The sequence below is a fragment of the Oncorhynchus nerka genome, unplaced genomic scaffold, assembly GCF_034236695.1.
Source record: "Oncorhynchus nerka isolate Pitt River unplaced genomic scaffold, Oner_Uvic_2.0 unplaced_scaffold_17___fragment_2___debris, whole genome shotgun sequence".
Taxonomy (NCBI): domain Eukaryota; kingdom Metazoa; phylum Chordata; class Actinopteri; order Salmoniformes; family Salmonidae; genus Oncorhynchus; species Oncorhynchus nerka.
The window spans coordinates 228,531-253,835 of record NW_027040483.1 but is presented as its reverse complement, the minus strand read 5'-3'; the positions used below and the strand labels follow the sequence as shown (position 1 = coordinate 253,835).

Here is a 25,305-nt window from a genome sequence, read left to right as displayed (position 1 = left end):
GTCTGCACAACGCATCACCGGGGCAAACTACCTGCCCTCCAGGACACCTACACCACCCGATGTTACAGGAAGGCCATAAAGATCATCAAGGACATCAACCACCGAACCACTGCCTGTTCACCCCGCTATCATCCAGAAGGCGAGGTCAGTACAGGTGCATCAAAGCTGGGACCGAGAGACTGAAAAACAGCTTCTATCTCAAGGCCATCAGACTGTTAAACAGCCACCACTAACATTGAGTGGCTGCTGCCAACACACTGTCATTGACACTGACCCAACTCCAGCCACTTTAATAATGGGAATTGATGGGAAATGATGTAAATATATCACTAGCCACTTTAAACAATGCTACCTTATATAATGTTACTTACCCTACATTATTCATCTCATATGCATACGTATATACTGTACTCTACATCATCGACTGCATCCTTATGTAATACATGTATCACTAGCCACTTTAACTATGCCACTTTGTTTACTTTGTCTACATACTCATCTCATATGTATATACTGTACTCGATACCATCTACTGTATGCTGCTCTGTACCATCACTCATTCATATATCCTTATGCACATATTCTTTATCCCCTTACACTGTGTATAAGACAATAGTTTTGGAATTGTTAGTTAGATTACTTGTTGGTTATCACTGCATTGTCGGAACTAGAATTAACATCTGCTAACCATGTGTATGTGACAAATAAAATTTGATTTGATTTGATTTGCTATATACAGCTTTGGTTTTTAGTTGCAATGGATTTGAATGAGTCTCACCTGAAGCTCCACTGTTAGATACTAGAAAAGAGAAACAAAACATTCAGCATTTAACATTTGTCCCAAAAAAACATTTTCAAACGTATTTTCAAAATATTTTCACAGGAGGCCTAAAGGGAACTACTATCGTGTCAGGAAATGGGTTTAAAACAAACATTTCATTACTTTCCAAAACAGTTTCTACAGTACAGGCATCTTTATCTACAGAGTTACAGTACAGAGGAGGCCTTGAGCTCATGTTGACTCAGATGCTCTGCTCAAACAGCCAGGCCAAATGAACTCTGACCACATGTTTGCTGAGCCACCTACGCACACACACACACACACACACACACTGACCCATTAAACAAATAAAATAATAGTAGACAAAATTGGACTGCAAGAGGATGAAATCATTGCTCCATCACTTGCCTTTCTTACTCAACTACAGTAAACCTCTCCCAAACTACACCTCCCTAAAATGTTCCAAAGCTGACTAACACTCTGCTGTCCTGTTCAACCCAACTTAAATGCTTTGAAAGAGTAACTTTATTTATATTGAACAACATTGAAAGAGTAACTTACCATCTGATTGAATGACAAGAAACTGGCATCCAGCGAGACGATTCGGAACTTGACTGGAAAAGGGGTAGAAACATTTGTCTATATAGTATCAGTCTATGTACAGTATATCCATCATCCATTTCAGGAAGGACCTTTCTGATGGCCTCACAAATATACTGTAAAGTACATGCATAATAATCAATCAAAATCAACAGTTGGCCCAGACAAAAGGGTCAGTTTAGTACATTTACAAGTAATAACTCAGGAAGGGTCAGTTTCAGTGTTCATCAAAGATTGTATCTAACTACCTGTCTGTCCAGGTTTGTAGACTGGTTTGTCTGTTTGGAAAATGGTGAAGAACCTTTTAGGCTTGATAAGGATCTTGGTCTTTTTACTCATCTCATCCTTTCTCCCCTTGATGCTGACAAGAACAGTGGCCACACTGTCAGCCTTCACTGGGGGTACCTACAATATGAAGAACAGAAGAATGGAAGCTTGGTAGAACTTCTACAATCCTCTAGCTCCTAACCAAAGTATGGCTCTCTGACGGAGTAGCTTGAGAACAGAGGGCTTTTTGTTAAGTGGTAGATAGCAAAGTATGATTAATATAACTGCTATTGCCTTTCATAGGTTGGATCATTTTCCATACAACACCCAGCCTGGAATTCAAGTTGAGTTCCACATAACATGACGGAGTTACAACCAAACTCTTCAAAATAAGAAATGAATGTGTTTTGTTGAATGAATGCACATAGGTAACTTAAAAGCTAGTAAGAAGAGTACTTTGTTTAGATGACAAAATGACAAAAACCACAGAAGAGCCAGGAGATTCTATCAACTGTAATCTTACATACACTGAGTGGAAAGACCAGGTTGTTCTTAATGTCTTGTACACAACACATATAGACCCGGTGAATCCAGGTGAAAGCTATGATCCCTTATTGATGTCACTTGATAAAGCCACTTCAAAAATCTGTGTAGATGAAGGGGAGGAGACCGGTTAATGAAGGGTTTTTAAGCCTTGAGCCAATTGAGACATGGATTGTGCATGTGTCCCATTCGGGGGGTGAATTGGCAAGACAAAAGATTGAAAAGATAAGTGCCTTTGAACAGGCTATGATAGTAGGTGCCAGGTGTACCAGTTAGTGTCAAGAACTGCAACGCTTCTGTTTTTTTCACACTCAACAGTTTCCTGTGTGTGATGTGTCAAGAATGGTCCACCACCCAAAGGACATCCAGCCAACTTGGGCCAGCATCTCTGTGGAACCCTTGACACCTTGTAGAGCCCATGCCCTGATAAATGTAGGCTGTTCTAAGGTCAAAACTCAAAATTGGGAAGGTGTTCACAATGTTTGGTATGCTCAGTGTATGTACAACTGATGGGGGTAACTGTTCAACTAAAATCAATATGAAGCGAGGCACAAGTTGTGTAACACCCAACACTGATGGGAAAGAGACCCAATTCAAAGTGTCAGCTACTATTAAAGCTGATGACTCAGGTCAGTGTTAGTCAAGTAAAGAAATGATGTCAACATTTAACCCATTGGCTTGTTGACTGTGGTCGGGATGCTTTTGCATGAGAGACGATAGAATAGGGCCACAGTCAGTAGCTCACATCGTTGTGGAACTTTGCAGTTAGAAATGTCATACATAGGGCTGGCATGATTCCTTAACCCACATGTCAGAGAGGCATGTTAGTTCTACATGAAATATTTATATCAGAGCGGTCCACAACGTTGTAGCCTGCTGAACACAGCACAGTTACAGCTGACCTGGAAGGAGATGCAGCGATAGAAGTCCTGTGTTACGTCTTCCTCCAGTAGAATGGTACTGCTGCCACCCTCCATTTCCAGCGACACATTCAACAACAGAGGCTCTGTGGCTTGGTGGACCTGAGCACAAAGTTTCTCTGTGGTCCCTCCTACCACCTCTGAGCTGACCGTCACCAAGTAAATCCTAAAAGGGGAAAGAATCAGCATGAATGCAGCTGTGGTAATAACACTTAAGTGGCAGTGTACTCAAACAGCTCTTTAGTTCCTTTGTACCCTACTGATTTTTTAAAGTTGGGGACAAAGTGACCTTAATTGTCTCTGGCTATGTGCCCCACTCAGAGTCCAAACAATGAGAAATTGAGGGCACAATTGATTCCGTTTCAGACAGTGTTGGAGGGAATACCAATTAGTTGTTTGATGGTCTGTCAACCATGTATTGGTGAACAAAGGCGGCATGCCCACTCAGATTTGTACTGTTTAAAATAGATATACATATACACACTGGACAAACATATAAAAACACAACATGTACAGTGTTGGTCCAATGTTTCATAAGCTGAAATAAAACATCCCAGAAATGTTCCATTGCGCACAAAAAGCTTATTTCTGTCAAATTTGGTGCACAAATTTGTTTACATCCCTATTAGTGAGCATTTCTCCTTTCCCTACCAGAGAGATGTGGCATATTAACAAGCTGATTAAACAGCATGATCATTATACAGGCGCACCTTGTAAAAGGCCACTCTAAAATGTGCAGTTTTGTCACACCAGAATGCCTCAGATGTCTCAAGTTGAGAGATTGTGTAATTGGCATGATGACTGCAGGAATGTCCACCAGAGCTGATGCCAGAGAATTTAATGTTAATTTCTCTACCATAAGCCACCTCCAATGTCATTTTAGAGTATTTTGCAGTACCTCCAACCGGCCACACAACCGCAGACCACATGTAACCACGCCAGCCCAGAACCTACACATCCGCCTACTTCACCTGCGGGATCATCTGAGACCAGCCACTCATAAAGCTGATGAAACTGAAGAGTACTTGTCTGTAATGAAGCCCTTTTGTGAGGAAAAGCTCATTCTGATTGGCTGGAACAATGGAGTCATGGTTGCTGATAATGGGCCTCTGTATGCCTATGTAGATATTCCATTAAAAATCTGCAGTTTTCAGCTACAATAGTCATTTATAATATTAACAATGTCTACAATGTATTTCTGATCAATTTGATGTTATATTAATGGACAAAAAAGGTGATTTTCTTTAAAAAAACAAGTACATTTCTAATTCCAAACTTTTGAATGATTGTGCGCACACACACACACACACACACAGCATTTGGAAAGTATTCAGACCCCTTGACTTTTCCCACATTTTGTTATGTTACAACCTTTCTCCTAAAATTTATTAAATTGTCCCCCCCCCTCAATCTACACACAATACCCCATAATGACAAAGCAAAAATAGGTTCATAGAAATGTTCATATGTATTACAAATTTAAACTGAAATACCACATTTACAGAAGTATTCAAACCCTTTACCCAGTACTTTGTTGAAGCACCTTTGGCAGCAATTAAAGCCTAGAGTTTTCTTGGGTATGACGCTACAAGCTTTGCACACCTGTATTTGGGGGGTTTCTCCCATACTTCTCTGCAGATCCTCTAAGCGCTGTCAGGTTGGATGTGGAGCATCGCTGCACAGCTATTTTCAGGTCTCCCCAGAGATGTTTGATCGGGTTCAAGTCCGGGCTCTGGCTGGGCCACTCAAATACATTGAGACCTTTCCCGACGCCACTCCTGCATTGTCTTGGCTGTGTGCTTAGGGACGTTATTATTTTTGTTGTTTCTCTATGATACTACTACCCACCTAGCAATTGTATTTAGTTGGCATTAGCTAGCCCAGATATGTTCCCAGTGTCATAACCTTATAAAGCTACCAAGAAGCCATTTCAGGCTATCAATCAAGATAGACAAGCAAGCTACTCTTAGCTGGCATGCCTGTTGGCAAGTTGGGAGACTTTAGAAAAGCAACATTCCACATTCTCCAACTTCAGGCCAGGGGCCTAAGCTCCCTATGGACCACACCCCCCACAGCCATCCTTACATACTTTGTATGATTTTGAGGGTGCATGAAGCCCCTGTTGGGGGTGATTGCACAGAGGGACATTGGAGGAAAGCACACTAATACGGACTATCACAAGTCGGATTTGTAACCCACAAATGTACAGGCCTGCTTGCCAGCATGTCTCATAAGGTATGAAAAGCCTCTCACGTGCAAGAAAGAGAGAGAATGGTACTTTTCCTGTCCCTGTGGCCTTCCCACTTCCAACTTTTTTATATATTGTTATTCACAAATGGAGACAATTAAAATCTGATATTCAGCTATATCAGTGCAGTAGGCATATACACGATTTTGTTATGTAATATTATGTTTATAACTAAAATAATTATATTGCTCAGGTGACCTACCCTACATCTGCAGGTGCATAGCCTGGAAAATAATGAATTCCTCAATTTGATTATAGACTGTGGTATGCAGCCAAACATGTAAACAACAATTGCTTGTTGTGAGTTTAATCCCTCAATTAAATGACGAAAATACTACTTGCCTACTACTGTACGTGAAATGTTTTGTAGCGTACTTACGATTCATTGAAGGTGCTCGATGTCGCAGTTCGTAAAATTACTGATGTGATAAATACAAGGCAAAGGAAGTTGAGAGCCATGGCCATAACCGTGGTACACATCCTCCGCACTTCGAAATGCTCCCTTCCCTCGTCCAGATGGTCAGGAAAGTTGCACAAACGGTGCTGTTTATACCCAAATGCACCCTATTGTGTCACTCCCTTCCAAATAGTTTGGCACACGGCAGCCACCTCCCGTTTCCTCCCAATTCCGAAGAGGTTCTCAAACAGTCACAGCCCCGCGAGAAATGGGATGGTCAGAATTACACCAAAATACCTCAAGCTATTTTTCCCAAAATTCGGCCGTTCCCTGCATATGGGCATTCCATCTACAGGAACTCTTCCCCCCTCGAAAATCCACCGAGGTAAAGAAAGTTTCAAGTTGGATATTCGCGCTTTCAATCCACTTGAGCCAAAGACTCCAAATAAGTGGCATGATGTTGGAAAAATTGCGCACAACATTATTTTCACGATTTGGACATTCATTCGCATTCCAAAGCTAATAAACATGTGGAAATGTGAGCACTATTTGGTATTCCTAGTCGAATTAGTTAGGGAGCGTAAACAAAGTACAGACTTTTTTACTTTCGATTTTCAATAGCTCCTTGGTCATAGGACCTACTTGACTCAAACAAGTGTCAGAATGTCCACTGACTCCCCTTCTGTATTGCACACCCTTTGGTTTGTTCATTTTCATCTCACACGTTTTTACATGAATTGTTCAAACTTTAAAATCGAAATGGCTCCTTGGTCATGTGACCTACTGACTTCAAACAAGGTTCAGAATGTCCACTCAAAGACAATGAGGCTGCAGGCCAGGTATGTTTTTTTCTCCAAATGTTAAAGGATTGTGATAGTTTGTTTTCAGTTCATGTTTAAGAGGACAATAACTGTTCTAAATGTGTTTCATTTGCATATTGCAGGTCACAGCTCTGTGGCGAAGAAACAATTGCGAGGTGGTGGTTGCTGATGTGAGGTCTACAGACAAAAATTCCTCTTTCCTTCTCCAACATTCAGAGTTTAAAACTCTGCAGCCCCACAAATGGCTTGTGGATGAGGTAATAAATACTAGTCGTAACATGACAATAAGCATTTTTTTTCAATCACAATTCTAAACATATCGTGGAGAAAATAAATTCATACAGTAATTAATGATGAACATAGAAGTACATTAGATGTGCACCTAACCAAGTCTAAGGACATGTAATATCATTATGTAGTTAAGGGGAATTGGAGTTGAATGTTTCTGATGTACACCTGAATATTTATGGCCCTTATTCTGTCACTTTAAGTAAATAGTGAAGATGTGTCATCACGTAAACACAGTATTGTCAGAATAACACACTTTTTTGACTACATAACACCTTATGTATGATACTTAATCTCCCTAACAAGGCATATAAACTCAGCAAAAAAATAATGTCCCCTTCTCAGGACCCTGTCTTTCAAAGATAATTCGTAAAAATCCAAATATCTTCACAGATCTTCATTGTAAAGTGTTTAAACACTGTTTACCATGCTTGTTCAATGAATCATAAACAATTAATGAACATGCACCTGTGGAACAGTCAGTAAGGCACTAACAGTTTACAGACGGTAGGCAATTAAGGTCACAGTTATGAAAACCTAGGACACTAAAGAGGCCTTTCTACTGACTCTGAAAAACACCAAAAGAAAGATGCCCAGGGTCCTTGCTCATCTGCGTGAACGTGCCTTAGGCATGCTGCAAGGAGGCATAAGGACTGCAGATGTGGCCAGGGCAATAAATTGCAATGTCCGTACTGTGAGACACCTAAGACAGCGCTACAGGGAGACAGGACAGACAGCTGATCGTCCTCGCAGTGGCAGACCACATGTAACAACACCTGCACAGGATCGGTACATCCGAACATCACACCTGCGGGACAGGTACAGGATGGCAACAACAACTGCCCGAGTTACACCAGGAATGCACAATCCCTCCATCAGTGCTCAGACTGTCCGCAATGGGCTGAGAGAGGCTGGACTGAGGGCTTGTAGGCCTGTTGTAAGGCAGGTCCTCACCAGACATCACTGGCAACAACGTCACCTATGGGCACAAACCCACCGTCGCTTGAACAGACAGGACTGGCAAAAAGTGCTCATCACTGTCTCACCAGGGGTGATGGTTGGATTCGCGTTTCTCGTCGAAGGAATGAGCGTTACACCGAGGCCTGTACTCTGGAGTGGGATCGATTTGGAGGTGGAGGGTCCATCATGGTCTGGGGTGGTGTGTCACAGCATCATCGGACTGAGCTTGTTGTCATTGCAGGCGATCTCAACGCTGTGCGTTACAGGGAAGACATCCTCCTCCCTCATGTGGTACCCTTCCTGCAGGCTCATCCTGACATGACCCTCCAGCATGACAATGCCACCAGCCATACTGCTCGTTCTGGTCGTGATTTCCTGCAAGACAAGAATGTCAGTGTTCTACCATGGCCAGCGAAGAGCCCGGCTCTCAATCCCATTGAGCACATCTGGGACCTGTTGGATCGGAGGGTCGAGAGCTAGGGCCATTCCCCCCAGAAATGTCTGGGAACTTGCAGGAGCCTTGGTGGAAGGGTGGGGTAACATCTCACAGCAAGAACTGGCAAATCTGGTGCAGTCCACGAGGAGGAGATGCACTGCAGTACTTAATGCAGCTGGTGGCCAAACCAGATACTGACTGTTACTTTTGATTTTGACCCCCCCCCCCCCCCCCCCCTTTATTCAGGGACACATTTCTGTTAGTCACATGTCTGTGGAACTTGATCGGTTTATGTCTCAGTTGTTGTATCTTATATTCATACAAATATTTACACATGTTAAGTTTGATGAAAATAAACTCAGTTGACAGTGAGAGGATGTTTTTTTTTTTTGCTGAGTTTATATGTGACAATGACCCAATAAATTGAATCTAGGCAGAATATATTAGACAAATAAAAACAAATGCAAATGTAATTATGTTTGTTTTAAATCTCGATAAACAATCCTGTCTAACTAACCGACATTCTCTGAAATGTCTATGCATATTTAGTTGTTGTTTAATTATTTGTATAATGTTCTTCACATTCAAAGCATTTGTGGTTTTACTTTCTCTCCTTATACAGACAATCGAATGGTACTTTCAAGCCACCATAAAAAGCTGTGGTCACGGGACAAAGAGTTACACCCTAAATCATTACTCAGACCAAGTCATTCTAAATGGAGAAAGAAGTTCAGTGTGCAAGCAAAGTCTGCCCAAGGTACTAATTCAATCTGTTAGTGGAATTTTAAAGGATTAACTATTGATAAAAAATGTTGGGCTTAGTGGCAAACGTGAAATTATTTATTTCAGGTGAACTTCGGTAACTACAATGCTGTCATGAGTTTCTTAAATGTGAACCAGAACCACTGGAAGTTCATTGTGTATAATCCTTTTCCCAAAATTGATTTAGGTACATTTTTGTGAAGAGGTATGAGGGTTGTGATATGGGTGATTTAATAGTAAAACAATTTTAGGGATCAATACATTTCTATATTGCTTCCCCAGTATCTGCATGAACCATCAGGCCAAGTGTTCTTGGTTGACCCTGTCTTTGGTCAGTTAGGATCACCACTTTATTTTAAGAATGTGAATTGTCAGAATAATAGTTGAGAGAATGATTTATTTCAGCTTTAATTTATTTCATCACATTCCCAGTGGGTCAGAAGTTTACATACACTCAATTAGTATTTGGTAGCATTGCCTTTAAATTGTTTCACTTGGGTCAAACGTTTCGGGTAGCCTTCCACAAACTTCCCACAATAAGTTGGGTGAATTTTGGCCCATTCCTCCTGACAGAGCTGGTGTAGCTGAGTCAGGTTTGTAGGCCTCCTTGCGCACACGTGCTTTTTCAGTTCTGCCCACAAATGTTCTATAGGATGGAGGTCAAGGCTTTGTGATGGCCACTCCAATTGTCCTTAAGCCATTTTGCCACAACTTTGGAAGTATGCTTGAGGTCATTGTCCATTTGGAAGACCCATTTGTGACCAAGCTTTAACTTCATGACTGATGTCTTGAGATGTTGCTTCAATATATCCACATAATTTTCCTACCTCATGATGCCATCTATTTTGTGAAGTGCACCAGTCCCTCCTGCAGCAAAGCCCCCCCCACAACATGATGCTGCCACCCCTGTGCTTCACGGTTGGGATGGTGTTCTTAGGCTTGTAAGCCTCCCCCTTTTTCCTCCAAACATAACAATGGTCATTGTGGCCAAACAGTTCTATTTTTGTTTCATCAGACCAGAGGACATTTTTTCCAAAAAGTATGATCTTTGTCCCCATATGCAGTTGCAAACCGTAGTCTGGCTTTTTTATGGCGGTTTTCGAGCAATGGCTTTCTCCTGGCTGAGCGGCCTTTCAGTTTATGTCGATATAGGACTCATTTTACTGTGGATATTGATACTTTTGTACCTGTTTCCTCCAGCATCTTCACAACGTCCTTTGCTGTTGTTCTGGTATTGATTTGCACTTCTCACACCAAAGTACGTTCATCTCTAGGAAACAGAACGCGTCTCCCTCCTGAGTGGTATGACGGCTGCGTGGTCCCATGGTGTTTATTGCATACTATTGTTTGTAGAGATGAACGTGGTACTTTCAGGCGTTTGGTCTTTCTTTTGTTTTCGCCATGATGTCAAGCAAAGAGGCACTGAGTTTGAAGGTAGGCCTTGAAATACATCCACAGGTACACCTTCAAATCAAATCCAATTGTATTGGTCACATACACGTGGTTAGCAGATGTTAATGCGAGTGTAGCGAAATGCTTGTGCTTCTAGTTACGACCATGCAGTAATATCTAACAGGTAATCTAACAATTTCACAACAACTACCTTTTACACACAAGTGTAAAGAAATGAATAAGAATATGTACATATAAATATATGGATGAGCGATGGCCGAATGGTATTGACAAGATGCAGTAGATGGTATAGAGTACAGTATATACATATGAGATGAGTAATGTAGGGTATGTAAACATTATATGAAGTGGCATTGTTTAATTCAAGTGACTAGTGATACATTATTACATCCAATTTGTAATTATTAAAGTGGCTAGAGATGAGTCAGTATGTTGGCAGCAGCCACTCAATGTTAGTGATGGCTGTTTATCAGTCTGATGGCCTTGAGATAGAAGCTGTTTTTCAGTCTCTCGGTCCCAGCTTTGATGCACCTGTACTGACCTCGCCCTCTGGATGATAGCGGGATGAACAGGCAGTGGCTCAGGTGACTGTTGTCCTCGATGATCTTTTTGGCCTTCCTGTGACATTGGGTGGTATATAGGTGTCCTGGAGGGCAGGTAGTTTGCCCCCAATTGACTCAAATAATGTCAATTAGCCTATCCGAAGCTTCTAAAGCAATGACATAATTTTGGGGAATTTTCCAAGCTGTTTAAAGGCACAGTCAACGTAGTGTATGTAAACTTCTGATCCACTGGAATTATTATTATAAGTGAAATAACCTGTCTGTAAACAATTGTTGGAAAAAATACTTGTGTCGTGCACAAAGTAGATGTCCTAACCGACTTGCCAAAACTATAGTTTGTTAACAAGAAATTTGTAGAGTGGTTGAAAAATGAGTTTTAATGACTGCAACCTAAGTGTATGTAAACTTCTGACTTCAACTGTACATTCATAAGTGTACTAATATTTTATGACATACTGTGAAAAACTCTCTTGGCTGCTGGCTCTGTCACTTTCAGACATACGCAGAGCAGACTGAAAGGGGAAGGGTAGCTCTTGACTTGAACCACAGGGGTTCTCTGTAAAGAGAGAGTAATCCAAAAGGCACAGACACACCCCTTGGCTTTCAATTGGCACCGTTGACCTGTATGTATTCTCTCCTGATTGGCTCTGTGGTGCTTTGTCAATAGGAACTCCGTTGCCGGCCCAATCATACTTGGATCCTATTATTTCACAGTTAGATGACACAATGCGTCAATGCAAAAAAAAAAAAAAAAAATACTAATTACTGTCCATGTGTAACTTCAACCTTGTGGGTCTGTGGGTGTTTGGGTCAATAAAGTGCCAACTCAATTCTACCACTGACTAGTCTCTCATGCCCCTATGAATGGGGACTCAGGGCAATAGATTTGAATCTAAACCAGACCTTTTTTACTGGAGGACACTAACCCCTAATTTGGCCTCTTTTCTTGACACACAGTAGCAGTTCACCAGCTAAGAAGTCAAGAAGATCAAAAAGTACATTGTTGTAAGGGTGTATTACATCCTGTGCTGGCCCCATTGTCATATCCATTCTCGATTCTGAGTGGTAAAATCATAGCTGAAAAATGCCTCTGTTTGTGTTTACTGTATGTGGGAATGTCTTATGTCCGTCCTACATGTAGTGTTGGTACATGGAATATTCCACAACTGCATATACCATAAATTGCTATTGCAAATAGAAGTATTATGTTCAACAACTGACATTTTCAGATATTATTTTGACAAACACACTTTAAGACAATTTAGTGCTTACAATTAATTCTCTATTGTCATAGATTTGGTGGGCACTGTCATCTGTGACCTTTGTGATATGACTTTCTAAAAGCACGTACTGATGAATCTGTCACTTCATATTTTTTTCTTAAAGTCTACAAACGCTCTACATTTATTGACTCTGTGATAGGGTTGGATCCTATATGCTACTTTTGTTATTCTCCTGTAAATGGTTCAGTGCCTATAATTTAGGCTGTGTGTAGAATGGGACATACAGGAAACTACCTCTACTAGATTATAGGGATAAGGAAAACAGCATACAGTTTTGGCCTGTGTATTAATTTTCCTATAACTAATCAGAATTCTATTATGTTTACATAAAAAAGAGAATAATTCAAAATGAGAAGATCCTGCCATGGAAAAGACGACTTGGTGGACATAAAGTGGAAAGGAGGGGAAATAACTCACACCATATAGCAGGACACCTTCAGCTGTGGGGTCTTTGTAATGCAGGTTTGATAGTTATATTCTCAATAATGTATGGTTAGCTGTTATGTGACAATTAGGTCAAAAACTCTATTTAATTTTTGGGGTGTAGATGGCCAAGGAAGTTGCACAGAACTTCCCCAACATCCCAAATTGATATAGAGCCTACAAAAACACATGAAGCAACTGCGAAAAGAAATGGCTGAGGATATACTAAAAATGTAAAATGTAAAGTATATGTAAATTCTTTAATTTTATGTATGTAGTTGTGTGGGACAGCCATGTGTTCAGTTCATGTCTATGATGTCAGAGTTCAACAAAGCCAACAACTGCTTCATGTGTGCCACTGATAAAGAACCTGGATGTGGCACAAAGACTGACTGGGTTAGTAACTTTATTTAACATGTTTATAATCTTTTGACAACAGTGACGGCATGTAAGACAATTTATGATATAACACAATGGATGGCTAATTTGTCATATTGCATTGATATTTGATATTATTTATAAAGTGTTACGCTTTGTTTTGTTTTAGATTGAATGTTTTGCATGCCAACGGTGGGTCCATGTGCTGTGCCTAGGAATGAAGACAAAGGAGTTCAACAGAGTAAAGAACACAAACTGGAAGTGCAGTCTTTGGTGTTGAAAATCCACACTGAAGAGGCTCTGAAATGTACATCAACCAGGGATAAAGAGAAAGTTAACACTGTGAAATGTTTTGTACTTTGAAGAAAAGTGTCTGTTGACATGTTGGAAAAGATTAAAGGTCTACAATTTCTGTTTAATTTGCCAAAATTACATTTTTATTCATTGATTTACTGGCCACCATTACTGTGGTTACATGTTCATATATGTATTGACCAGCAAACCCACTGCAGCCTACCTCACTAGCTCACTCTCCATCCCTGCTTTGGACAATTAATAGCATGACTCTCGTACTTTGCCCTTTCCTTTATGGTTGATATTATTGATGAAAGGAGATATTATCTGTACAGCTGTTAAATACTGAGGAGAAATACAATTTTTAAAAAATAGGGAAAATAAGTACTTAGAACTACCAATTATTAAAGATAAATATTAAAGAAAAGGGTAAACACAACACTGGACTGAACCCCCTAATTGTCAAACTAATATTAATGAACAACAATATTGAAGATACATGACTAGAGGTTATGCAACATGGGTGTATATCCACCACATGCTTCCTAGGTGTCTAATTGACCAAGGAGCTATTGAAATTTAAAACTATGAAAAATGTACGGTACACTGCGTGATTTTACAGTACACAAACAAGAGTGTGCAATATATAATGCTAGTCCGTGGACATTCTAAAGTTTGAGTCTAGTAGGTCACATGACCAAGGAGCAATTAAAGTTTGAAAAATGAATGTAAAATCGAGTGAGATGAAAATGGACAAACTAAAGGGTGTGCAATGTGTAGGCCCACTGAGTGGACATTCTGAACCTTGTTTGAAGTCAGTAGGTCACATGACCAAGGAGCTATTGAAATTTGTTTGAAAGTTTGAAAAATTAATGGAAAAACGTGTGAGATGAAAATGGACAAACTAAAGGGTGTCCAATGGTATCAAAAATGTTATCAAAAATCTGTATACAATCAACCTATTCCAGACCGGTCTGCACGTTTTAAAGTTTGAATGGCGTTTCTATCATTGAAATGCATTGGGATTCATGCACATTTATTTGTAGTGTGAAAAGTATAAGTAGTATCAAAACGTGTTTTTCAAGCAACTTGGAGACATTCTGCACCTTTTAAAGTTGCTTTAGTCTCGGTAGCATTAGCTTTTTTTGCACTAGAGGTTCCAGCAGAAGGCAAATCATAATAACTATACTGAACAAAAATATAAACGCAACATGTAAAGTGTTGGACCCATGTTTCATGAGCTGAATTAAAATATCCCAGAAATGTTCCATACACACAAAAGTGTATTTCTCTCCAATTTTGTGCACAAATTTGTTTACATCCCTGTTAGTGAATATTTATCCTTTGCCAAGATAATTCATCCACCTGACAGGTGTGGTATATCAAGAAGCTGCTTAAACACCATGATCAATACTGTGCTGGTGACAATAAAAGGCCACTCTAAAATGTGCAGTTTTGTCACAAAATAAAATGCCACAGATGTCTCAAGTTTTGAGGGAGTGTGCAATTGGCATGCCGACTGCAGCAATCTCCACCAGAACTGATCCCAGAGAATTGTATGTTCATTTCTCTACCATAAGCCGCCTCCAACGTTGCTTTAGAGAATTTTGTCAGTACGTCCAACTGGCCTCACAACCGCAGACCACGTGTAACAACGCCAGCCCAGGACCTCCACATCCGGCTTCTTAACCTGCGGGATCATCTGAGACCAGCCACACGAACAGCTGATGAAACTGAGGAGTATATCTGTCTGTAAAAAAGCTCTTTTGTGGGGAAAAACTTATCCTGATTTCCTTGGCCCGCCCCTGCTCAGTCACGTGAAATCCATAGATTAGGGCCTAATGAATTTATTTCAATTGACTGATTTCCTTGTATGAACTGTAAATTGTTGCATGTTGCGTTTATATTTTTGTTCAGTGTAGAAATCTACAGAAAATGTTTGTGCTTGCTAGGCCCTGTGGGGGCAGGGGCTGGGATTTAAAAAATAATAATAAATGAATTAAACATGCCAGCAGCACAAAACAGGGTACAAACATTATTGGGCACAGACAACAGCACAAAGGGCAAGAAGGTAGAGACAACAATACATTACGCAAAGCAGCCACACCTGTCAGTAAGAGTCTCCATGATTGAGTCTTTGAATGAAGAGATTGAGATAAAACTGTCCAGTTTGAGTAGTTGTGGCAGCTCGTTCCAGTTACTAGCTGCAGCAAACTGAAAAGACGAGCGACCCAAGGATGTGTGTGCTTTGGGGACCTTTAACAGAATGTGACTGGAAGAACGGGTGTTGTATGTTGTATGTGAAGGATGACGGCTACAGTAAATATCTCAGATAGTGGGGAGTGAGGCCTAAAAGGGTGGTATGATAGCAACTGGTTATAGTTGAAAAGTAGATAGATGGGACAATTGATTGATTTATTGATAGGATAGCTAGCCTGAACTTGTGAAAGTAAATTTGTGTCTTGAATGGTTCAAGAGTTGCTATTGTTGTTTGCTGGGATATTAATGATTTATGAAGAAGACCATTTTTTTATCAAGTTTTATAATTTTGGGGTTGACAAGACAGAAAAACACAAATTAACAGACATTACACAGATACACACTTATCCCCCCACCCCTCCCCTTCCCACCCACAATGCATGCTTATTTGAGAACATAAGGTGCATTCGGAAAGTATTCAGACCCCTTGACATTCTGTTACGTTACAGCCTTATTCTAACATAGATTAAATAAAAACAAATCCTCATCAATCTACACACAATACCCCATAATGACAAAGCAAAAACAGGTTTTTAGATTGTTTTATTAAAAAGAAAATTCCTTACTTAAATAAGTATTCAGACCCTTTGGGATGAGACGCGAAATTGAGCTCAGGTGCATCCTGTTTCCATTGATCATCCTTGAGATGTTTTTACATAATAAAATGTCTGCAGCATTGAAGGTTCCCAAGAACACAGTGGCCTCCATCATTCTAACATGGAAGAAGTTTGGAACCACCAAGACTCTTACTAGAGCTGGCCACCCGGCCAAACTGAGCAATCGAGGGAGAATGGGCCTTGGTCAGGGAGGTGACCAAGAACCCAATGGTCACTCTGAGAGAGCTCTAAAATTCCTCTGAGGAGATGGGAGAACCTTCCAGAAGGACAACCATCTCTGCAGGCAGACAGGAAGCCACTCCTCAGTAAAAGGCACATGACAGCCCACTTGGAGTTTGCCAAAAGGTACCTAAAGGACTTTCAGACCATGAGAACTTCATGTCTGGAGGAACCTGGCACCATCCCTACGGTGAAGCTTGGTGGTGGCAGCATCATGCTGTGGGAATGTTTTCCAACAGGACCCCGTCCCTAAGCACACAGCCAAGAGAACGCAGAAGTAGCTTTGAGTGGCCCAGCCAGAGCCCGGACTTGAACTCAATCGAACATCTCTGGAGAGACCTGAAAATAGCTGTCCAGCGATGCTCCCCATCCAACGTGACAGAGTTTGAGAGGATCTGTTGAGAAGAATGGGAGAAACTCCCCAAACACAGGTGTGCCAAGCTCATAGCGTCATACCCTGTCACACCCTGATTTGTTTCACCTGTCCTTGTGATTGTCTCCACCCCCCTCCAGGTGCCACCCATCTTCCCCATTATGCCCTGTGTATTTATACCTGTGTTCTCTGTTTGTCTGTTTCCAGTTCATCTGGTTTGTCGAGTCAACCAGCATTTTTTCTCAGCTTCTGATTTTTCCCAGTCTTTCCTTTTTTCGCCCCCCTGGTTTTGACCCTTGCCTGTCCTGTCTCTGAGTCCGCCTGCCCAACAACTCTGACTGTCCTGACCCTGAGCCCGCCTGCCGTCCTGTACCTTTTCCCCACCTCTGGATTACCGACCTCTGGCTGACCTGACCCTGAGCCTGCCGTCCTGTACCTTTGCCCCTATACTCTGGATTATTGACCCCTGCCTGCCTTGACCTGTCGTTGCCTGTCTCTGTTGCTATAATAAACATTGTTACTTCGACAGTCTGCATCTGGGTCTTACCTTGATTCCTGATAGTACAAACTGGCCATGACTGACCCAGCAGACCTGGGCCAGCTGCGCAACGCCATCTCCACCCAAGAAACCACCATCGGTAAGCATTGCTTCGTGGCTTTGTGGTGGGGGTACAAATATTGTCTGAACGCCATGACTGGGCATTGGACAGTTTGCTGGAGCAATTCCACAGTTGTCTGGGAGGCCACCTGACAATGTGGTAACCCCCACAGCTGCTAGCAGCGCCATCTCATTGGTCAATCCACCTTCTCGGGAGCCTCACTTACCTCCTCCGGAACACCTGTCGGGTGTTCCTAGGTCAGTGTGCCCTCGTCTTTGAGCTTCAGCCCTCCTTCCCCTTGGATCACTCCAAGATAGCCTACCTCATCATGCTGATGGCCAGGAGATTGGGGCGATTTTGGCCTGAACACTTCTGTCTCAGTACCTTTTGATCCGAGGACGCTTGCCCTTCCATATACATTTGGAGATCAAAGTGTGCAGTTTCTTCTAATATGTGAAAGGGGAATCATAGGGCTGTAATAGTTTATCCGTGGAAGTATGTTCATCTTAACGATGGAAATGCATGTATGAACAGAGCTTGAATTTGAGCATTGAGACCGCCTTTGCAGGTCAGACTCCATTTGTTTTAAACACTATTCAAATCGGTGGTGATCTGTAAGGACGGGGAGATGTCAACACCTGGGTATTTGAAATGGCTGACTATTGAGATGTCAGGGGACAAGGAGGTATTCCTCATATCTTCATTCAGTGGTAATAGTGCACATTTTGACCAATTAATTTTGTAACCTGAGATTGAACTGACGTTTTTAAAGATATTGAGAAGGAAAGGTAGAGAAGGAGGAACGTCTCCAACATATATTATCAAATATCATCTGCATAAAGGGAGATACGGTGGTCAGAGTTGTGAGCAGTGATAGGAACATGTGTGGACTGACAGACTGCCTGAGCCAAAGGTTCTAGTGATAAAGCGAAGAGTAAGCTGTTGAGAGAAACGCCTTGCCTTGTCCCTCTGTCAATGGGGAATTGTTTAGAACATCATTTCCCAGGAAGCACCATAGTGGATGGGTAAGAATACAGTACTTTGATCATATTGATAAAACAATCTCCAAAGCCCATATGTTTGAATACTGTCCAGAGGTAGTGCCATTCAAGGCGATCAAAGGCCTTTTTGGCATCAAGTGAAAGAACAGCAGCAGGTAGTTCCACATTTTCAGCTGTGTCAATGATGTGTAATAGACGGCAGATGTTGTCAGAGGCCAGACAACTTTTTATAAAGCCAGTTTGAACGTGATGGACTAAATTTGTCATGTAAGATTCAAGTCTTCGAGACATGAATTTTGCAAATAGTTTGACATCTGAATTTAACAGTGATAGGGGTTGATAGTGAGCACACTCTAATGAATCTTTATTTTTCTTAAGTAAAGCGAGATAATTGCTTTGTTTACATCTATTGAGAATGACCTTTTGGACACAGAGAACTGGATCATATTAAATAGTGGCTTCCCCAACTGCGCCCAAAAACAGTCAATAACTCTATTAGTCTATTGTGAATCCATCATAGCCTGGTGATTTTCCTATGCTCAAGTTTTGTACTCTCTCTTTAAGCTCAGCCAAAGAGATTGGAGCATCTAATTGAGATGCTGCAGGATTAGGGAGATGTCTGAGTTGTACAAAACTGGTGCAATCAGTATCATCATGTTTAACCTGTGATGAGTACAATTCCGAGTAAAAAGAGCGATATGTATTGTTAATGACCTTTTGGTCTGTATGGACTATCCCCTCTGTTGATTCGACTGCTGTAAGGTTTGCAAAGCACTCATTGAGCTGACTTAGCTCATTGAAGTATTCATTTTGCCAAGCTTTGTGCATAACACATTCTGCCTGTTGTCTGTATAGACCAGTCTGTTCTTTCTTAACCAATTCTAAGTCATTCTAATTTGAATTGTTATAGTTTACTAAGTTTTGAAGATGTTAAAGTTGTTGAATGTGTCACTGTCTGTCCATGTGTCCCTGTCTGTCATCTCAAATGTTTCTCTCAACCTGTGTGCACCTATGTTGTAAACCTTCATTCATAGCCTAGGTTGTAGCAAGCTCATGATGGGTATAAGGACATTTTCAGTATCATGGGGTCAATGTCAATAGTCCAGGTAGCCATTTGATGAACTGTTTAGCAGTCTTATGGCTAGGGGGTAGAAGCTGTTAAGGAGCCTTTTGGACCTAGACTTGGCTCTCCGGTACTGTTTGCCGTGCGGTAGCAAAGATAACAGTATATGACTTGGGTGACTGGGGCCTTCCTCTGACACCACCTGGTAGAGATGTCCTGGATGGAAGGAAGCTTGGCCCCAATGATGTACTGGGCCCTACGCATTACCCTCTGTAATGCCTTGCGGTCGGAGGCCAAGCAGTTGCCATACTAAGCAGTGATGCAACCAGTCAGGATGCTCTCGATGGTGCAACTGTAGAACTTTTTGAGGATCTGAGGACCCATGCCAAATTTTTTCAGTCTTCTGAGAGGGAATAGGCATTGTCGTGCCTTCTTCACGACTGTCTTGGTGTGTTTGGACCATGATAGTTTGTTGGTGATGTGGACACCAAGGAACTTAAAGCTCTCGACCCGCTCCACTACAGTCCCGTCGATGTGAATGGGGGCGTGTTCGGCCTTCCTTTTCCTTTAGTCCACGATCAGCTCCTTTGTCTTGCTCACGTTGAGGGAGAGGTTGTTGTCCTGGCACCACACTGCCAGGTCTCTGACCTCCTACCTATAGGCTGTCTCATCAATTTTGGTAATCAGGCCTACCATTGTGTCGTCGGCAAACTTAATGATGGTGTTGGAGTCATGCGTGGCCACGCAGTCGTGGGTGAACAGGGAGTACAGGATGGGACTAAGCACGCACCCCTTAGGGTCACTGTGTTGAGGATCAGCGTGGCAGATGTGTTGTTGCCTACCCTTACCACCTTGGGGTATGCAAATTTTAAATGTTGAAAAACTATAGATAGTTGGAATGTTTGTTTGATTGATTGATTGCTATGACAGGATAGCCTGAACATGTGAAAGTTGATTTGGTGTCTCTAGCTATAACAGTTTGTGAGTTACTATTACTGTTGGTGCGTTATTTTATGCTAATTTGTGCACATTTAAACAGAGTGGTCTAGCCTTCAGCAAGCACATTAATAATACAACTATGTAAGAACTATAGAGTGGTCTAGCCTTCAGCAAGCACATTAATAATACAACTATGTAACTCTAGAGTGGTCTAGCCTTCAGCAAGCACATTAATAATACAACTATGTAACTCTAGAGTGGTCTTGCCTTCAGCAAGCACATTAATAATACAACTATGTAACTCTAGAGTGGTCTAGCCTTCAGCAAGCACATCAATAATACAACTATGTAAGAACTCTAGAGTGGTCTAGCCTTCAGCAAGCACATTAATAATACAACTATGTAATTCTAGAGTGGTCTAGCCTTCAGCAAGCACATTAATAATACAACTATGTAACTCTAGAGTGGTCTAGCCTTCAGCAAGCACATTAATAATACAACTATGTAACTCTAGAGTGGTCTTGCCTTCAGCAAGCACATTAATAATACAACTATGTAACTCTAGAGTGGTCTAGCCTTCAGCAAGCACATTAATAATACAACTATGTAACTCTGAGTGGTCTTGCCTTCAGCAAGCACATTAATATGAATATGTAAGAAATCTGGAGTGATCTTGCCTACAGCAAGCACATTAATAATAAAACTATGTAAGAACTCTAGAGTGGTCTAGCCTTCAGCAAGCACATTAATAATACAACTATGTAACTCTATAGTGGTCTTGCCTTCAGCAAGCACATTAATATGAATATGTAAGAAATCTGGAGTGATCTTGCCTACAGCAAGCACATTAATAATAAAACTATGTAAGAACTCTAGAGTGGTCTAGCCTTCAGCAAGCACATTAATAATACAACTATGTAACTCTATAGTGGTCTTGCCTTCAGCAAGCACATCAATAATACAACTATGTAACTCTATAGTGGTCTTGCCTTCAGCAAGCACATTAACAATATGAATATGTAAGAAATCTGGAGTGGTCTTGCCTTCAGCAAGCACATTAATAATAAGTATGAAACATTTCTAAAGTTGTGCTTGGCTTCAGCAAGCACACCTAATGATGGTTTTAAAAGAGAGACAGAAAGCACAGTCAGACATTGGGAGGTAAACAGAGGAATTTACCAACGGATATGGAAAAGCCTCTCCCCAAGAGGCTGCATGCTCATACATTCTTTTGGTCTGATAGGACAGGATATTATTAGACAGCTCTAGGGCTATGAACATTTCTCAAGACATCCTACTGTCTATATCAAATGTGAACCAGTATACAATTTATTTTCTTTCTGTGAGAAGACGTTTGCCAATCGTTCACTGTGTGTTATAGATTTGTTCATATTTCCCTGTCCAGTAATAATCTTTGATGGGGCTGGAGAAGAGAGCACCTTGTGAACCTTAGAGTTGTTGATGGCTTGACGCCCAGCTCCTACAGACTTGTGAACCACAACACCACACTCTGCCTTGAAGATGCACACACACACACATACAAACACATACACGCACACATGCACCACAAAAACAAACACACACACATACGCACGTACACACACAGATACACACACAAGATTCAGTATGTGTTGTGTGCCTGCTCTTAATTGTTGTTGCTGGACAATCATTTGTTTCTTCTCCACATAATTGTTTTTAGAGAAGTGGTCCTCAAGGATCTCCTTATTAATGTATTGAAGACGATGTGTCAGTTCTACGATCATCTACAGCAAGTAACAGAAGAGGGCAGCAGACTCAAGCACAGTATTATATCAAGAACCCCTGGCAGAGATCCTTGTTTAGTATTTCTTCATTTTTGGGATGGGCTCATTTTGAGGAATCATTGCGTACTTGATAGATGAACATATTTAAACAATGTAATTCAGAATAATAGTACATTCTGGTCAATATCTAATTCAAGGGTACTGTAATGCAGTATCTGAATCACCTCCAGTAGACAAGTCTACTCTATATTTTCCTTGAGGCTCCTTCTGAAGTGATCCTGCTCTTACAACTCAACTGTATCGAGTTGAATCTGCTGCATCTTCATCAAAATGTTCACAATCAGAGTGACAAAAACAAACTCCCATTGACACATTCTGACAACGAATCTTCATCAGAGCACACATCAGCTCTTTTTAGTATTTAGAAGCAATATAGATGCACGTGTGTGGAGACTGTGGAGCTTTGTCTCCATGTGGCTGGCCAGTTTATGAGGGACTGATTAAGCCTGTGGTTGTGGATGACACAGGAGAGCAGCTGGCTGCTGCTGCCTGTTAGTTCCCTATGGACCCAGACTGCTGCTGGGGCTCAAAAGGCCCCTGTTGTCATGGGAAGAGTGACTGATCATGGCAGTACTGCTGTTGAGGAGCATCCCTGTTGCTGTTTCATACCCATTCTGGGTTCCCTATCCAGTATTTAGTATCTATAATCCCTCAGGATAACCCCTAGTGGACTGGCACTCCAAACATATTCTCAGGGTGGGATTCACAATAGACTGTTGGGTGGGAGTAAGTAAGGTGCTGAGGGAGGGAAAATAACATTATTTGAATACTGTAAAACACTTGTTCTCTTTGGCTCTTAGATCAAATTCAAGGCTTATTATTCCTCTGTTGCTGTGATGAAACTACAATGGCTTGAAATCACTGGATTGTTGTCTATTCCAACCCATATTGTTATGTGAGACTGCAGTACTCAAATAAGATTCAGTAATCCAGTAACATTATCTTAACATGTAACTGCAACCCTTTACGTTTTAGTCATTTAGCAGACGCTCTTATCCAGAGCGACATACGGTTATTTTGTGGTTTGCTTCCTTAGCTCTCCTGGTCCTGGTCAGCTCATAGTCAGGGCTGGGGGCATAGGATACTAACTTTCTCCCCAATCTGAGCCACTATCAGTTACTGACTGAAGGTGATTGTGAGGGAGCTCAAGATGAAGGTGAACAGAATGTCACCGGTATGATTAATGAAATGAAATGAGAAATGAAATGTAATGAAAACCTGAGAAGCTTTAAAATGCATGCTTAACAATAGTCTTTAGCCTCTACTTCAATATTCCTGCTCAAGCTCAAACCAGACTTTCCAGAACACTGCACTTTGTTCTGCCACCATCATTCACCTTTTGTGTACAGGAAGTAAGCACAGCAATACTGTTAAACCAAATTAAAATACAATATCTGTCACACCCTGATCTGTTTCACCTGTATTTGTGCTTGTCTCCACCCCCCTCCAGGTGTTGCCCATCTTCCCCATTATCCCTAGTGTATGTATACCTTTGTTCTCTGTTTGTCTGTTGCCAGTTCATTTTGTTCGTCAAGCCTACCAGCGTTTCCCCCTTGCTCCTGTCTGTTTCTAGCTCCTGTTTTCTAGTTTTCACAGTTTTGACCATTCTGCCTCCCCTGTCCCTGAGCCGGCCTGCCGTTGTGTACCTTGTCACATCACACTGGATTATTGACCTCTGCCTGCCCTTGACCTGTCGTTTTGCCTGCTCCCTGTAGTAATACACTTTTGTTACTTCGACACTGTCTGCATCTGGGTCTTCCCTAAAGCGTGATAATATCCTAAAGTGATGCTTTTGGCCCAGTGAATAATTTTTTAAAAATCTAGTTTTACCATCCATATCAGGGTAAGATATGTTATGGTATTAATATTCAGGCTCAATGTCAATATGATTCAAAGTATTTTTGTAAGTAATGTATAAGCATTTGTATTAATTAAACAGAGAGATTATTTATTCTTCTGAATGTCATACAGACCTACAAAAGATGAAGTTATTAGTTCCTGCTGGAGATTGAACCACATTTGACAATGCAGTACATTGCATGACATTGTGCTGCATGATAAGATGACAGGATGACACTCCCTCTTTCTACCAAGCTTCCTCAGGGATGATTGACTTTCAAGAAGGTTTCATCAAATTAAAGGTCATATCTTTGCAAATTTGCCTCTGATATAATTTTTCAAGACTATTCTATACAGATAGATTTTCGTAAAGGATGTATACCTACACCAAGTAAAGGAAGCAATTCCGTTGTTTATTATAGTACAGGATTTAATCGCTATAATGACATCTTACACACAAGTCATGTGAGAGGGAGGGTGTATTGAAGGTTTCAAAAGTGTCACTGCATTGGCAGGAACCTGTAGTGTTGCTTCCCATATTGCCAATCCGTGTAAAAAGTTAATGTAAGCAGGATTCGTAGGGAGCTGGTGATGAAACTATGCTGTAACTGTTACCAATGTGCCATACTTGCGAAGTGCAAGCCCTCCTTTGAAAGCAGTTCTCTCTATGATGTAGAGTCAGATCTCCCAAAGATTCTTGGACAGTAGTTGCAGAGAGGGCAACGCTTTTGCAGCAGAAAATATGATTTGTATTATTTTCCATAAATGAAATTTAGATTTTAAAAAAATTAATCAAATATAGCATAAAATGATATAGGTACGGCATACGAGATGATATGTGACTCATATGCATACAATATGCCTGTTATAATATAAACCTTCTCCGTGACCTCTTCGAACAGAAAAAAGGGGAAAAAACATGAAAATATTTGCACATTGTCCACATCCACACACACAAACATCCGTTCGTGACAGCATGCATCAGTGTTAATTGGGTGCTTCATGTTTAATTTTTCCACTATTCCCAGTCTTAAAGAACCTCTCGAAAAGCAACAGTACTCTCCCATATGATTATAATAGTTACATTCCAATTTACTAGTGCTGGTCTCCTGGAGAGATGTTAAACAATAGCAAGTGGACTACATTCCTCAACAATGCTATTGATAACACCAGGTGGCGTTTCTGCTGCTATCAGA

The 25,305-nt window shown here is 41.1% G+C and overlaps 1 protein-coding gene across 6 annotated transcripts in view; it reads right to left on the bottom strand.

Annotated features, from left to right (window-relative positions):
- Positions 1-6,118, bottom strand: part of LOC115141698 (alpha-2-macroglobulin) — a 42,641-nt gene extending 36,523 nt beyond the window's left edge. For all 6 annotated transcript variants that reach the window (XM_029680833.2, XM_029680834.2, XM_029680837.2 and 3 more), the window contains exons 1-5: positions 5,739-6,118; positions 3,094-3,277; positions 1,630-1,786; positions 1,343-1,395; positions 779-799 (exon numbers count right to left, since the gene is read on the bottom strand). In XM_029680833.2, the coding sequence (XP_029536693.2) occupies positions 779-799; positions 1,343-1,395; positions 1,630-1,786; positions 3,094-3,277; positions 5,739-5,839 (516 nt within the window). In that variant the 5' untranslated portion in view covers positions 5,840-6,118. The remainder of the gene's footprint in view (positions 1-778; positions 800-1,342; positions 1,396-1,629; positions 1,787-3,093; positions 3,278-5,738) is intronic.
- Between the last annotated feature and the right edge of the window lie 19,187 nt (positions 6,119-25,305).